The sequence below is a fragment of the Neoarius graeffei genome, chromosome 15, assembly GCF_027579695.1.
Source record: "Neoarius graeffei isolate fNeoGra1 chromosome 15, fNeoGra1.pri, whole genome shotgun sequence".
Classification (NCBI taxonomy): Eukaryota; Metazoa; Chordata; class Actinopteri; order Siluriformes; family Ariidae; genus Neoarius; species Neoarius graeffei.
In genome coordinates, this window is record NC_083583.1 from 5,962,790 (window position 1) to 5,980,417 (window position 17,628).

The 17,628-nt window shown below is 43.0% G+C and overlaps 1 protein-coding gene across 1 annotated transcript in view; it reads left to right on the forward strand.

Moving 5' to 3' along the window:
* phlpp2 (PH domain and leucine rich repeat protein phosphatase 2) overlaps positions 1 to 12,833 on the forward strand; it is a 122,263-nt gene extending 109,430 nt beyond the window's left edge. Inside the window, exons 18-19 of the mRNA XM_060940804.1 lie at positions 6,516 to 6,747; positions 10,450 to 12,833. Coding sequence (XP_060796787.1) covers positions 6,516 to 6,747; positions 10,450 to 11,697 — 1,480 coding nt within the window. The 3' untranslated portion in view covers positions 11,698 to 12,833. The remainder of the gene's footprint in view (positions 1 to 6,515; positions 6,748 to 10,449) is intronic.
* Positions 12,834 to 17,628: the final 4,795 nt, after the last annotated feature.

Here is a 17,628-nt window from a genome sequence, read left to right on the forward strand (position 1 = left end):
AGTCCTGACCTTAATCCAATCGAAATGTTGTGGAAGGACCTGAAGCGAGCAGTTCATATGAGGAAACCCACCAACATCCCAGAGTTGAAGCTGTTCTGTACGGAGGAACGGGCTAAAATTCCTCCAAGCCGGTGTGCAGGACTGATCAACAGTTATTGGAAATGTTTAGTTGCAGTTATTGCTGCACAAGGGGGTCACACCAGATACTGAAAGCAAAGGTTCACATACTTTTGCCACTCACAGATATGTAATATTGGATCATTTTCCTCAATAAATAAATGACCAAGTATAATATTTTTGTCTCATTTGTTTAACTGGGTTCTCTTTATCTACTTTTAGGACTTTGTGAAAATCTGATGTTGTTTTAGGTCATATTTATGCAGAAATATAGAAAATTCTAAAGGGTTCACAAACTTTCAAGCACCACTGTAGTTGCAGTATCTAAAAATAATCAGCACATGCCATTACAGGAAACACAATCCTGAGAGATTTTCTCTAAATACAAATATTTTGAGCTTTATCAAATTTCTAATGAGCAACAATATGATCTGTCATCTTTATTAAATATCAGATAGAGTAAATATAAGGTAAAAGGCCCAGGTGTGGTACGACGCAACGACGCCCATCCGACTTTATTTCAAAACCTAATTTAAATCTCGTCCACCCTTTTTTTTTTCCTTTTCTGCCATTTTGATTTGGCGTGGAAGTCGCTCATGTTTACGGTTAGTTTTTGATGACCGTTGATCACTTCGTCGTCCTCTTTCGGGTGCTCCCATTAGGGGTCGCCACAGCGGATCGTCCATTTCCATCTCTTCCTGTCTTCAGTTCCTTCATCTGTCACGTCATGTCCTCTCTCTTTTCCTCCTGCCTGGCAGCAGCTCCATGTTCAGCATCCTTCTCCCAGTATACTCAGCATGTCTCCTTCGGACACGTCCAGCCCAACTCAATCTCATCTCTCTTGCTTTGTCTCCAAGCTGTCCAACCTGGACTGTCCCTCTAATACAGTGTTTGCTTGAAAATTTATTTTTCAAATTGGAGCTAACTTTTAGTTGGGTATAATTGCTGGGTTGTATCCGACGTCACATCCGCCTCAGACATGAAGTGGTGGTCAGCTAAGCTTACTGTTCACAAAGCGTTACTATCACTGCGGCGCTTTGCTAGTCATTAAAATGCCCTACGCTTGTGTTGTTTTGCACTGCTCGAATCAAACAAACCGTGAAACTGATAAGTTTCTTCCGGGTTAACCGTAAAGTGCTAAAAGGTGAAAGAGTAAAGGATTTTACCAAAAGATAATGAGAAAGGTGGCTCTTGAACCTTTCGCTGCGACGGAAGGGAGCCAAGTCGAAGAATGCTCGAGTTTGCAGTGATCACTTGGGGAAAGGTTTGTAAATTCCTCTGATTTATTTCATTTGGATTCACCAACAAAATCACCGACTTTTCTCACCATTTTCCGTTATTTCATGATGTTTTGAAGTTCAGGATATGCTTAAGTCCTCGGATGTGTTTTTGTTCACTGTTTGATCGTGGCCGCCATTTTGTAAATGAACACGTATATAATACCTGTAATACCCAGGTGTTTAAAGGGGTTTCTGTGGATCTTTGTGAATTATTTACGTGAAAGAGAAGAGCAAGGAGGATTGAGAACCGAGCCACTGTGGTTTCTTTACACCCAATACTAAAACTTGTAGCATCCTAGCAACCATCGCAAAGACGCAAACAAAAAGCCTAGAAATTCGTCCTTGCCCGGGTATAAACAATGGACCGTTTCACGGATACCGCCATTTTGGATTTGGCGCGGTGCACTCTGGGACCGTTTGGGGACAAACAAACGCCTGAACCAGGCAGCATGGCAAACTCTTGTGTGGTCTGATAGCATCTTTAGGTCACTCCGGTTGATCAACCGCAGCCACAAAGGACGCCACTTGACAGGACACGAATGCCACTTCAGTTCTTTTACATGATCTTTGATAACTAATCTGAAAAGAAATAAAAACATAAATTTCAATATCTTGGCTCAGATCAACATAGCTCAGATATGTGCCACATGTGAAAAAAGATAGGATTATGGGCACACCTGTGTTTACCTGTACTTCCAGGTAAGTGTGTTATCTATGTCTTGATTTAGATCAGATCAGATATATAGGTCTACAGTCTAATAGGATTAATACATTTAAGATTGATAATAACTTATCTCATCTCATCTCATCTCATTATCTCTAGCCGCTTTATCCTTCTACAGGGTCGCAGGCAAGCTGGAGCCTATCCCAGCTGACTACGGGCGAAAGGCGGGGTACACCCTGGACAAGTCGCCAGGTCATCACAGGGCTGACACATAGACACAGACAACCATTCACACTCACATTCACACCTACGGTCAATTTAGAGTCACCAGTTAACCTAACCTGCATGTCTTTGGACTGTGGGGGAAACCGGAGCACCCGGAGGAAACCCACGCGGACACGGGGAGAACATGCAAACTCCACACAGAAAGGCCCTCGCCGGCCCCGGGGCTCGAACCCAGGACCTTCTTGCTGTGAGGCGACAGCGCTAACCACTACACCACCGTGCCACCCTATAATAACTTATACATTCACTTATTGTTAACCTATTTTTCAACAAATGAAACAAGCCTAGGTCCATATATTTAAATCACCATTTTGAACCGAACTCCTGAGGCCTGATGTAGATTCTAAACTAAACAACCTTTATCCGAAAATTTCAACTAAAGGGTAAACCATGGTAATGTCATGTTTATAAAGTCCCCTCTGACCGATGATACTAAAACATTAATACCATTATAATACCATTATGGCTATAGTCTACACGTAGTATAGTACTATTATATTCATAATATCGCTCACCTGTCCTTATACCGTCGATCATTGTTGCATTTATAAACTGCACATCGATCAGCACCACCCATTTCACTCTAGGAGTAAAACACACACTGGCAGGACAAATGAGTACGAGGCTTTTATGACTTAATTACTAACACAACGTCTACAGCAAGTTCGCGTAGGCTGACATCTCGCATGGGATGCTTTGTTTGTTCCCAAACGGTCCCAGAGTGCACCACGCCAAATCCAAAATGGCGGTATCCGTGAAACGGCTGATTCAGGATTTATGTTGTAGCGTCCTGATCTGCAGATCTTTAACCCAGCCACATATAAAAAGTCATACGCCTCGATGCTCTTCCAGGTTTTCATCTGTGTGTCCGTGTAGAACGATGTCTGCAGCACCAGGTAGTTTGAGATGTCGGGGAACTCAACGGATGGATAATTTTCCAATTCCTAGGAAAAATCCTTCTTTGTTAGCGTGTAAGGATCTAATCCCATTGAGTGGGTTCTATCTCCACTTCTTGGTTTTAATAACTTGCTTGTGTGCTGAACACGAACATGGCAGTAAGTTCTTGTGTTAATGGACCAGACTCCACTTTTGGATCATTAATCCCTTTTGACTGAGAACGACCTGCATGCATGGGTTTGGCTTCTGGCACATCCATACAGTTTTACATCCGTACAATACCGACAATTACAAACAGTTTGTTTTTATTGCATTTATTTAATTCCTGGGCTCCATCTGTAACAGGGAATGATGTCACATCCCATTAGTACACTTGACAATAGATTATTAGATTCTAATAGAATAGATGAGCCAGAATAATTGGGGATCTTTTTTAATGGGCCCCGACTCAGTACAAGTATGAATAGCTGGGCCTCGAGGCAGAAAAGGTTAAGAACTCCTGCTCTAATATACTTATTACTGATCCTGTCCATCTTCGTCACTCCCAACATAGATCTTGTGCTGTTGTGGCAGTAATCGGGGCTGTCAGGATGGAAAAATATTGTTGTTATGGGGTAAAACTCTCACATTAGTTTTACCCCAGATAAATTATATGCTAATATTATTTGTCTTTCTTTTTCGTCTTGCCTACTTGAACGAGAAAGGCCACTTCGAGTCTTGAAGCGTTCATTATGCTTGTGTCTGTGTCATGATGATGATGACATGAGCTAGAGGTCTGCGCGGGACAGAATTTTCAGTCCCGCTCCCGCCCGCTCCCACATTGTGCAGTCCCGCTCCCGCCCGCTCCCGCAAAGAATTATGATTTTCAGTCCCGCTCCCGCCCGCGCCTGCCATATTTTGTCCCACTCCCGCCCGCAAATCCCGCATTGATGCAGACGTTCGCGTTATTTCTCACGAAAGTTCTTGTCATTGGCTTGGGGAATTAAACATGCTGAGCTTAGCTGAGCTCTCCACTGACCGATCCTTCACCTAGCGCACGTAGCGAGGGTGCGCGTTGCCAGGCGGCATGCGCAGCTGAGGCTTTACAGAGATACCCAACACACCTACCAACATCTACAGTGGATATTAAGAATATTGTACATTGCACATAGCTTATATGTCACTCCTCACATTTACATTCTAGGAAATACAAGTAGGCCTATAAGAAATTAATATAATTTAAAGACACAGCATGATGGTGCCCCGCCCCCTACTCACATGGCGATTCAGGCCTGATGTACCTGATTTATGGCCATTGTATGTCAGAACCTTTTGGCACTTATCACAACAAGCAAAGGGCAGCTGATTTCCCTCTGCGTCGTACACGAGTGAGAACGACTTCCAAATGTCTGATTTCAGGACTCTTGAATTTTTAACGGTAAATGTACCTCTTTTTAAAGCAACACTTACTTCTGAAGCACTGTGAGCTTCACTAGAGGAGCTCTGCTCTTCTGCCATGATCGGAGATCTCAAACACGGAAGAGCGGAAAGGAATCGGAAACGTACGCGAGATTAGACCACATCCGCAAATTTAGGCATCTTAAAATGTTTTTATTAAAGCCAAATAAAATATCCAGCACAAATTATATACGATAGACATAAATTAATAATTTATAAATTTTATTTTAAACACGTTTTTAGTTAGCGGGACTGCAGCTCATCAGCTCTCCCGCCCGCGCCCACATTGTGCACTCCCCCTCCCGCCCGCGCCCGCAATGAGCTTTCAAAATTTGTCCCGCGCCGCACTGCTTTGTGTCGGGTCCCGCGGGAGTGCAGGGCTCTAACATGAGCTGTAAAATGAGCTCATGTTAGTGTTTCAAAAACTAAATTCTGATTTAGGCCCACCCATGGGCTTTGTACGCCAGGTCAGAGAGTCTTGTACCCTGGGTATGGGGCAAAAACGCCTACGGATGCAAGAAAAAATACTAAATGCATTTTAATCCATTGTTTTCATTTCCTATTGTTGTTTTTCGTAGAGAAAAAATATGATCTGCAGATTGATCTGTAGCTTTTTAAAAAATGCCTCATGTCATAAAACATGGGCCTTTTACCCCACTCTACTCCACACTACACTACATATTTATTTCAGTCACTTTATATTTATGGAACTCGTTTTGCTGCCAATGTTGCTGTTATATTTATTGCTGCTACACGACTCGATAGTTTTCAGTTTAAGTCCCACAGATTTCTCACAGCTGTTCACACGGAATATGATGAATAATTATTATCCTGTGCATTTCGTTAAGGACTTACAATCTCTCATCTCATCTCATCTCATTATCTCTAGCCGCTTTATCCTGTTCTACAGGGTCGCAGGCGAGCTGGAGCCTATCCCAGCTGACTACGGGCGAAAGGCGGGGTACACCCTGGACAAGTCGCCAGGTCATCACAGGGCTGACACATAGACACAGACAACCATTCACACTCACATTCACACCTACGCTCAATTTAGAGTCACCAGTTAACCTAACCTGCATGTCTTTGGACTGTGGGGGAAACCGGAGCACCCGGAGGAAACCCACGCGGACACGGGGAGAACATGCAAACTCCGCACAGAAAGGCCCTCGCCGGCCACGGGGCTCGAACCCGGACCTTCTTGCTGTGAGGCGACAGCGCTAACCACTACACCACCGTGCCGCCCCTTACAATCTCTCAACAGTTTGAAATCCCCTTTAAAACGTAAGTTGCTCCAGCATATGACCATCTCATCCACTCGATTTCAGATGTTTTTCTTTTTTTGCTCTTGTAGCTTTACTGATTTCAGACGGCACGTTTACAGCACCACTGCCAATCACTGAGAATAGGCCACGCCCCTTTTCTGTTGCGTAAAATTGTCTTTTCACCCATATGCACTATGAATTTCTCAAGGAACACATGATGCACAATCGTCGAGGATCCACTTTGTCCTATAGTGCGCTACAGTGCCTCTAGTGGTCAAAAGTTACATCGGCTACCTTTTATTATACAGTTTACTCTGAAAAAATACCCCATGTATATTTCTGAATGCGTTCTAAAATATGATCTGAGAGTCATGAGTTCTGCTTTTGTGAAATAGGAAGTTAGGGAAGGAATGTGTCAAAGAGTTTGACTGATTTCCAAGCCAGCCAATAGCGTTTGAGATACTAAACCCAAAATGGGAGCGAAATGATGCGTCCAAGAGTCTAAAGAAAACATTCAGACTTAATCGAAGGTATTCTCTCACTGGATCTTTTTCTAAACCGTGTCCCTTGCAGAAAGCTGGGGATGGCTGGGCAGAAGCTCGGGGCGTCGGCTCTCCTCTGCTACATTCACCACGAGTCGTCTGAGTCAAGCAGCTACTTTAGCCTCACCGTGGCCAACGTAGGAACCTGCCAGGCTGTTCTGTGCCGCGACGGCCAACCGCTCGCCCTATCCAAAGTCCTGAGCCTGGAACAGAGTGCTGAGGAGATGGAGAGGGTCAAAACAGCCAAGGCGATCATCACGGAGGTAGATTTTACTGGCTACATGCTACCTAACATGGGAATAACAATGATATTATCCATCTCTCATGTAGCTAAAGCAGCATTATGAGTTTACACTTGGGATTTTATGTATGAAATGGAGACTTTCTCAGTACTTCTGTATAAAACTGATTTGATGATGTGGAGAAGTATTGAGTGCTAAGCTAGCAAGCTAACCCAGCTAACTGACAGATTAGTGATAAATTATGACAAACATGAGCTTGTATTCTTGCGTTTAAATAACGTCCTAACTAATTCAGCTAATATTGGTGTTATTTAGGATGGATGACAGGAGAAATTGGGGTATTTCACACACTGGTGCTTGAAAGTTTGTGAACCCTTTAGAATTTTCTATATTTCTGCATAAATATGACCTAAAACATCAGATTTTCATACAAGTCCTAAAAGTAGATAAAGAGAACCCAGTTAAACAAATGAGACAAAAATATTATACTTGCTCATTTATTTATTGAGGAAAATGATCCAATATTACATATCTGTCAGTGGCAAAAGTATATGAACCTTTGCTTTCAGTATCTGGTGTGACCCCCTTGTGCAGCAATAACTGCAACTAAACGTTTGCGGTAACTGTTGATCAGTCCTGCACACCGGCTTGGAGGAATTTTAGCCCATTCCTCCGTACAGAACAGCTTCAACTCTGGGATGTTGGTGGGTTTCCTCACATGAACTGCTCACTTCAGGTCCTTCCACAACATTTCAATTGGATTAAGGTCAGGACTTTGACTTGGCCATTCCAAAACATTAACTTTATCCTTCTTTAACCATTCTTTGGTAGAACGACTTGTGTGCTTAGGGTCGTTGTCTTGCTGCATGACCCACCTTCTCTTGAGATTCAGTTCATGGACAGATGTCCTGACATTTTCCTTTAGAATTCGCTGGTATAATTCAGAATTCATTGTTCCATCAATGATGGCAAGCCGTCCTGGCCCAGATGCAGCAAAACAGGCCCAAACCGTGATACTACCACCACCATGTTTCACAGATGGGATAAGGTTCTTATGCTGGAATGCGGTGTTTTCCTTTCTCCAAAAATAATGCTTCTCATTTAAACCAAAAAGGTCTATTTTGGTCTCATCCATCCACAAAACAGTTTTCCAATAGCCTTCTGGCTTGTCCCCATGATCTTTAGCAAACTGCAGACGAGCAGCAATGTTCTTTTTGGAGAGCAGTGGCTTTCTCCTTGCAAACCTGCCATGCACACCATTGTTGTTCAGTGTTTTCCTGACGGTGACTCATGAACATAAACATTAGCCAATGTGAGAGAGACCTTCAGTTGCTTAGAAGTTACCCTGGGGTCCTTTGTGACCTCGCCGACTATGATACGCCTTACTCTTGGAGTGATCTTTGTTGGTCGACCACTCCTGGGGAGGGTAACAATGGTCTCGAATTTCCTCCATTTGTACACAATCTGTCTGACTGTGGATTGGTGGAGTCCAAACTCTTTAGAGATGGTTTTGTAACCTTTTCCAGCCTGATGAGCATCAACAACGCTTTTTCTGAGGTCCTCAGAAATCTCCTTTGTTCGTGCTATGATACACTTCCACAAACATGTGTTGTGAAGATCAGATTTTGATAGATCCCTGTTCTTTAAATAAAACAGGGTGCCCACTCGGGCGGCACGGTGGTGTAGTGGTTAGCGCAGGTGCCTCACAGCAAGAAGGTCCTGGGTTCGAGCCCCGTGGCTGGCGAGGGCCTTTCTGTGCGGAGTTTGCATGCTCTCCCCGTGTCCGCGTGGGTTTCCTCTGGGTGCTCCGGTTTCCCCCACAGTCCAAAGACATGCAGGTTAGGTTAACTGGTGACTCTAAATTGAGCGTAGGTGTGAATGTGAGTGTGAATGGTTGTCTGTGTCTATGTGTCAGCCCTGTGATGACCTGGCGACTTGTCCAGGGTGAACCCCGCCTTTCGCCCGTAGTCAGCTGGGATAGGCTCCAGCTTGCCTGCGACCCTGTAGAACAGGATAAAGTGGCTACAGATAATGAGATGAGGGTGCCCACTCACACCTGATTGTCATCCCATTGATTGAAAACACCTGACTCTAATTTCATCTTCAAATTAACTGCTAATCCTAGAGGTTCACATACTTTTGCCACTCACAGATATGTAATATTGGATCATTTTCCTCAATAAATAAATGACCAAGTATAATATTTTTGTCTCATTTGTTTAACTGGGTTCTTTTTATCTACTTTTAGGACTCGTGTGAAAATCTGATGTTGTTTTAGGTCATATTTATGCAGAAATATAGAAAATTCTCAAGGGTTCACAAACTTTCAAGCACCATTGTAAGTGTTTGTAACTAAAAGTGTCAAGATGTTCCATTTTTCATTTTCATGATCAGGGGTTCTCAAACATTTTAGCTAAACAATCCCAAATATACATTCTGCACCTCCCACGCTTTAGCATTTTGGTTTGTTGTTTACCCTCAGTTTCAGTTATTTATTGAGTTAGAATCACTCGATGTTTTCAAGGAACTAAGGTAAGGTAGACGGACAGAGAAATTCGTTTATGTTTATTGCTGAGCTCCTGCACTAATGCAGCATGCCAGGATAGCGAAAACATGTAAAATCTTACTTGTGGCTTTATTGGATATGACTTCAAGTAATATTTCAAAATAGTAGTGCAGAATATCTGCCTTCATAGTTAGCTCAGTATTAATTAGATAGAGACTGTGACTAGCTGTTACAAACCGGGACGTCTGCTCACCATGCCCTATAGATGCAGAATGGTAAGAGATAGAGAATGATGTTTAGTGAGGAAAAGTTGCACCCTGCTGCCCTGAACAAAGCAAAAAAACTGATTGAAAAAATCTTGAAAATTGACAGTTATGAATGATTGAAAAAAAATGCTGTTTTTCATGGATCATTCTGGTTCAGTGATCCAGATCAGCACCAAAAGTCATAGCAACATAATTCAGCCCAGAGGTATTCTTTATGTGAAATTTGGTGATGATTGGTTGAAAACTGAGGGAGAAATAACGTCCTAAAAATGTTAGGATATTAAGAAGAAGAAGCAGAAAGTAGAAAGATCCTGAGTGAGAGTAACAATTTGCACCAGCACTGCTGGCACAAATTAATTTCCATCCATTGTCCGCAACCACTTATCCTGTGCAGGGTCACGGGTAAGCTGGAGCCTATCCCAGCTGATTATAGACGAGAGGCGGGGTACACCCTGGACAAGTCACCAAATCATCACAGGGCTGACACATAGAGACAAACAACCATTCACACCTACGGTCAATTTAGAGTCACAACCTAACCTGCATGTCTTTAGACTGTGGGGGAAACCGGAGCACCCAGAGGAAACCCACACAGACACGGGGAGAACATGCAAACTCCACACAGAAAGGCCCTCGCCGGCCACGGGGCTCGAACCCGGACCTTCTTGCTGTGAGGTGACAGCGCTAACCACTACACCACCGTGCCGCCGCTAATTAATTTGTTGAAAAAAAAAGGAATAACACAAAAGAGGATATCGTGAGTTTTACTCATGACCTCATTTTAAGATAGATGGATGAATGGTAGGATGTCCCTACATAAGATCCCTAGTTTGAGAACCCCTGTTCTAGAGCAATTACTTTTAATAGGTTACTTCACACTTGGTCACTTGCTCAGTAGTTTCATCTTCCTGTGATGTTTACACATGACTGTATTGACCCTTTGTGCTGTAGGATAACAAGGTGAGTGGTGTTACATGCTGTTCTCGCCTGTTGGGATGCTCCTATCTGTCCCCCTGGGTTCTTCCTAAGCCCTGGGTACGAACTGAACCTCTTTGCGTTCAGGATGAATTCCTGATCTTGGGCAACAGGGCACTTTTCCAACATCTGTCTTACCAAGAGGCGGTGACAACTGTGCTGGCCGTCCGAGATCCTCGAGCCGCTGCCAAAAAGCTCTGCACGCTTGCCCAGAGCTATGGGTGCAAGGACAATGTCGGGGCAGTAGTTGTAGCTCTGCGCATCTGCGAGGACAGTTGTACCTGTGATCCACCAGTTTCCACAGAGGTCCGAGGACCTCCTGTACCTACCCCTATCTGTATTACCTCTGTGCCACTTCTGGACCCGGCCACTTCTTCATCAAGTAGTGGCATTGCCTCAGAATTCAACAGCGAGACATCTGCCTCTGAGGTGGGAAGCGAGGCTGGATCCACGGCATCTGACGAACACACTTCTTCAGGCCCAAATGCACGGCCCGATCGCCGCTGTAGCGTGCACCCAGCTGCCACGTTTTGTAACACCGGAGGTCCCGGAAGTCTTGGAGCTGGAACTCACCCTGCTTTGTTCCAGCGTCAACCATCCTCCGCGACATTTTCTAGCAACCAGTCTGACAATGGTCTCGACAGCGATGATGAGGCTCCACTGGAGGGTGTCATTTCCAACGGGAGTAAGTTGGAAGTCGAGGTGGACATCCACTGCTGTGCTTTCCAGCTCCGCTCTGGGCGTCCAGAAAGCCCCAAGGATCTGGATCTCCGCAGCTCCGACTACACCAACAGCAAGATGCGCCGTCAGAACAGTGTGGTCGTGTCAACTGCAAACGGCTGCCTTCTTGCCGTTTGTGGCCGCGAGATCTCGGACCTCAAGAAATCTCCCTCTACGTCCAGTCTGTTTGGGAAGAAGCTCTCTAATGGTTCTGTTGTGGCACCTGAGGACAGTCATAACATCATTGAGGTAGCACTCGAAGCACCGAAGAAGAAGTCTGGTTACTTTGCCGCACCCGCCCAACAAGACCCCGAGGATCAGTTAATCATTCCGCCGAGTCTTGAACAAGATGTTCGGGAGCAGCTGAGGGGCCAAAGTCCTGTGGTTTCTGGTCCTCCGCCACCTTTAACACCTCCCACAAGCAGAGATTCAAACTGGGATCACCCTCACCCTGGTCTCCCTCCTGCTACCTTTCAGCAGGAGGTCTATGACACTGCTCTGTAGCGGGTAGTACCCGAGATGACCTAGTGCCATATTGTCGAGATGGATGTGGTTCATTTTGCTGTGATTTTTTTTTTCTCCAGTTCTTATTCAGCTCTATCATTGTGTGAAGACCTGCATGTGCTTTTGTGGTGACATCCCATTTACCTGGAGAGGTCTCTGGTATGGTAAATCTAAGGAGCAGAAAATATTGACAAAAGTGCACAAATTTCAAGACTAATAAAACAAAATTCTGAAAGATGGCTATCTAGCAAAAACTACATTGTGAACTAAAATACCTCATTTACAACCTTGAATAACTAACGAGCTACATAGCCCTTTATGACATAATTTGGCAGAAAGGATTTTTGAGCTTAAACCACGACCAAAAGGTAAGAAAAGTGCCTATCGCAGATGGTTCAGGCTCTCCAGGGCCTCCATTGGTCTGGTGCAATTTCACTGTTACCCAGAAACGCCACTTTTTTTTTCTTTTCCTGCCTAAAACAGCCTACTCGATCAATGTTAGTTGAAGTGAAAAGCTGAAGTACGATTGGGAAAACTCAGCTTTCTTCATCTTATCTGGTGGAGTGTAGATTGCAGAACAAACTTCTAAAGCCATGAGAAGGATGGCACACACTCTTTGATTGGCTTCCTCCAGCCTTTCTGGAACCTCCTGCACAAAATATGCACCACACACCACATGCTGTCGTGGTGGACTTTGAGAATTGCGGTGGTTCTCGCCAAGATTGTGACTGAGAGGATGAGTTAAACTTGATACTATCTCGTATCATTTCACGATGCATCCGAGTTGCACTTGCAATCTCGGCCAATCAGAAAGAGACCGTTATCGACCTAACTGGCTGAAATCACGACTTAATTGTGAGTTATTAGGAGTTGTGAGGAGTACTTGAAGCGTGCCATTAGAGACTGAATTATCAAAGCACTCGCGCCTAAAGCTTTTGAGGCTGAAATACTGTACATACTTGGTCTTTGCACTAAAAGTGCTGCAAAGTAACACTGGTACTGATAGAGCATGAATAGGGTATTTTTCATCCTATATCTGAACCGCTAAGCTAATTAATTATGAAAAAAAAACCTTTATATCCATATGTTCTCCTGAGTGGGTTTATGTCTGTGCACAACACCTGATTTCATCTGATTTATGTCCTAATTGTTTGTTTTTACCCCATATCTTGATATGTGTATTTTTTTTTTAGTCAAAAATGAAGATGAACGAATGCAGCAGATGCCTTCACAGTGTGATGAAGCTTTGTGTGAACATATTTGCAGGGTTCGAATTATGAATTCATCTTTGTGGGGGTCTCTTAAAAAAAAAAAGGAACGGTGTGTGGACGTGGCGAGTAAATATATAAATAAATAGCCTAACAGGTGCGCTTTCCATGAGTGCGAGGCTAATTGGTTCGTTCGGCTGTACTTGCGTACACACAGAGTAGTCTTTTTTATTGAATATATTGTTTTTGCGATTTTCCTATAGCCTACACTTTAAACAGAGGGAGAATGCATTCTACTAGTAGAAAGTAAAAGCCATTCTCTTACCATCACACAACCAAAATCAGGCTTGTAGTACTCGAGTCCAGGACTTGCGCCCTAATTTTAAGGACTCTTGACTTGACTTGGACTTGAGCACTGATGACTCGGACTCGTGCATTAACTGCATTCGGACTCAAATTGGAGACGAGGACTCGGATTTTTTCTTTATTTTTTGTAACATGCCATAATAATTTGGCATAAGTTATTTATATTTATCTCATCTCATTATCTGTAGCCACTTTATCCTGTTCTACAGGGTCGCAGGCAAGCTGGAGCCTATCCCAGCTGACTACGGGCGAAAGGCGGGGTACACCCTGGACAAGTCGCCAGGTCATCACAGGGCTGACACATAGACACAGACAACCATTCACACTCACATTCACACCTACGCTCAATTTAGAGTCACCAGTTAACCTAACCTGCATGTCTTTGGACTGTGGGGGAAACCGGAGCACCCGGAGGAAACCCACGCGGACACGGGGAGAACATGCAAACTCCGCACAGAAAGGCCCTCGCCGGCCACGGGGCTCGAACCCGGACCTTCTTGCTGTGAGGCGACAGCGCTAACCACTACACCACCGTGCCACCCCGTATTTATATTTATATCTACATTAATTTTAATAATAATTTCGTGCAAGAGAATGCACATTCACCTGTTCATACGTCATATTCAGGAACAAACTAACGTTAATGGCGCTAAAATGCCTGGAGAGACGCCCCTAGGATTGTCCGCTTTGCTTATACAGACTTCTCGTGCAGTGGGAAAAAATGCGTGTTCCATATGTAGAAGAACTATCGAGGAGACGACGTGGACAACCTCGAACTTCACTCGCCATTTGGTACTGTAAGACTCCACCCAGAGAAGGAAATGACACGCTATGTTCATTGCTCTGTTGATAGTGGGCAGGGCTTGCTGAGCAATGAACTAGCTAGTGTTAACCCTCTCTCATGTTATTTACCCTGTTGATAGTGGGCGGGGCTAGAAGGATAGTTTGCACATCTAGTGGCATGGTGGTGCTGCATTCATGAGAGTATACACCGAGCAGTAATGCTTTCTTTTGGAAAGCATGTTTATTATTATTATTATTATTATTTAGGCCAAACAAAATAATATATGTGTTTCCGGTTACCCGACCGACCCTGTAAAAACACTGCGACCCTTCAACTGTTTATGACCACGATAAAAAAACTATTTCTCATGCCCAACCCTACCTGCTTGGCAGCCACCTGGCGAGTCAAACGAGAACCGCTAGGGCGTCATATAAACCACTCGGTATTTGCCGAAAGACACGAGGCCCATCAGGAGTAAATTGGGGAGGCTGGGACCTCCCCTGCCCGAGTTACGAGTGTTCAAAGTCGGGCAGGAGCCACTGATAGAAAAACGAAACTAAAGCCGATCACCGTGGCTCTTCGTCCCGAGGCGCGGGGCTAGCGCGCCCTGGCAGCGCTGGTTCTTTGGGGAGTGTGCAGAAGTCTCATGCTGGGAAAATAATTTAGTGTGGATATGGCTAGATAGTGATTTAAATAATGCATACATCACAAGGAACTGTTTGCTCAGGGTATAAATCAGGTATTCAACACTTCCAATGCTATTCTATATTCAACTTAAGATATCTGAATTGATAATAAATCTGAAATTGGAGGAGTTTGTGTCAGTGAAATGATACATTCCTTGATTTCCTACTGATTTAAACCTTAGAGCAAATAGTATGAACCATGGACTAACAGGGCTGAAAAATGAAAGCATTTGCATTTATTTTGCAACACAATTTACAAACACAGAATAGGAAACTTAAATATAGGAAATTTCGTTTCTTTATTTGAAAAGAAAATGGCACGGAGCAGCTGTATTCATTAGAACAACATAAGTGAACATTGCATTCATAGACAGAATAAGCAAAAACATGAAGCAAATATAATGTCATTAAGGCCGAGATGTTAGGCACACACCCAATTTTGATAAACACACAAGACATCAGTTTTAAGTATGAAAGTCCCCACTAGTATATAAAAATATATTTTGGAAATGTTCAGAACTGAAGGGATAAATCTAGGTACTGAGCCACCACCAAATAGATCATCCACCAAAATATTCCCATTTTACCTGGAAAATGAAAGTATGCCATCATTATTAGAACAATTTATATACAAGTGCATCCTTATATCATCAACGATATCTGATGACTAGGTTTAGTTTTAAACGAGTATTTTGCAAAAAAAAAAGTTTTCAAAGGAAACTTCTCACTTTTTCCTACCTACCCTAGAGAATTTGTCGTAAACTTTTGGGATAAACAAATTTTTTTTCCCTACCTACCTACCCTATTTTGAAAACCCAGGAAACAGGAAACACATATATTATTTTGTTTGGCCTTAAGGCTATTTGTCTGTCTTTAACGTAAATATTACTCAGTATATTGAAGGAAAATGAGCTTTATTTGTGATTAAAATATAATGAAGCTGCATTTTTCGAGACCCCCACAGATATATGATTTTACTGCTTTCATGGGAGCCAGTCCTCACTCGATGGGAGCTCAGCTCCCACTGGCTCCCACATAATTCGAACCATGCGTATTTGTTATATCTCGAGGCTATTTTGGAGATTTCTGGTCAACACGAGGGTTTCTCAAGGCCCAGATGTGATCTCTGATCAGAATCCACAATTGGAGACGGTCTTTCAAAAACATGAGCAAAAACGAAACCACACCCACAAACCCTGGCCCACTTTCCTGAAGGAGGAACATCTTGAGAACGGATGTTTAACTGAACCATTTTTGCATCTTATTTGGCGACGTTTCAGCCTTCCTGATGTACATCCATGGTACCCAGGGCTGTGATGAGGTTCGCAATTTTAATGAGGTTCTCGTTGCAGATTATTGTGTCGTAGTTAATAAATCGCAATGCTGAAAACGCCCTACATTAATTGCCAAACTCAAATCTCTGTTCTGTTGTCCTTCCATTCTTCCATAAACTACTGTCTCCACTTAATTTTATTGAGTTAAATATTTTTGTTGACAAGATTTTTTTTTCTGAATTTGGTTACATGCCAAATAATTCATCCAAATGATGCACTTTATCATGCTCATGGTGTGCTATTAACGAGTAACATTACACAATACTACAGTGTAATAATAATAATAATAATAATAATAATAATAATACACAAATCCTCATAACCACACCCAAAATCTAGTGGAAAGCCTTCCCAAAAGAGAAGAGAAGAGAAGAGTAGAGCTTATTACAACAGCAAAGAGGGAATAAGTCTGGAATGGGATGTTCAACGAGAACATGGGTGTGATGGGCAGGTGTCCACTGAAGCAGGGTTTGTTTCCCGTGACGTTCCCGCCCACTTTCTTAGCCAAATGTTCTCACTAGAACCTAGAAGTTTCTGTGCATTCTTCTAAGAGATCACCTCTGACCTTTAAGAATAATCCAGTCAGGAAAACACTTAAGTTTGTTGAATACGACATGCGCACGTGTCGGGTTTTGGGTTTGAGGAAGTAACCAGATATGGTGTTTGAGTTTTTTGGTTCATTTTATTTAGTAATCAGTTAAAGCAGTTAATCCTGATTGGAAAGAAATGCAGAAGAAGGAAGGTTTTGAAGACTAGTGACATGGAAGACATAAGACTTCCTTGCTGGCTTTGGGTCACATGACAGTTTCTGTCCCTTTTAACTGCCAAACGTGCTGGAACTGGATTTACCGTATATTTGGCTCTGAGGTGTGAGCAGAGGTGCCAACATTTACGCATTTACATTTGTGATAGAGATATAGGAGACACCAGAAAACAATGCTTTTTCAAATAAAACCGCTGTCTAAACGTGAGTAAAATAATCCAACTGGTGTATTGTTGATCGACGCGACTTGACGGTATCACATGGTCAGTTCGTGTTACCGCTGGTGGTGTATGCAAAACAAAAAAAATTATTTCGCATTTCTGTCATGATCAACATGTTGTGCAGATGTTGAGCCCTCTGCTGAACGTGACATTCACTGTGCGGTCAAGACTCCATCTTTTACTTCTGCTTCGAACTTCTTACTCAGTGGCCATTTATGCACAAATCACTTTGCGGTGAAAAAATAACCTGAATCATTGAATTTCACACGATGAATGAATGAATAAATATGAATTGCAAAATAAAAATAATACATTTTAATTTAAATTTTTACAAGTTGCTTTTTGGATGTGGGACAAATGTAAAAAATAAAACACAGGACAATCAGAACAGTCACTGGAGCGGCCTTGAATAAATCTCAAGTTCACAGAGGAAGGGTGGAAAAAAAATCTAGAAAAAAAACGAGAAGGTTAGAAAATGTGTGTGTTACAGTTTTGCTTTTTAGATGTATTTTAATTTATAGACATTTTCATGGTCGAGGTTTGTCATTTTCTATGCCAATGCAGACAAA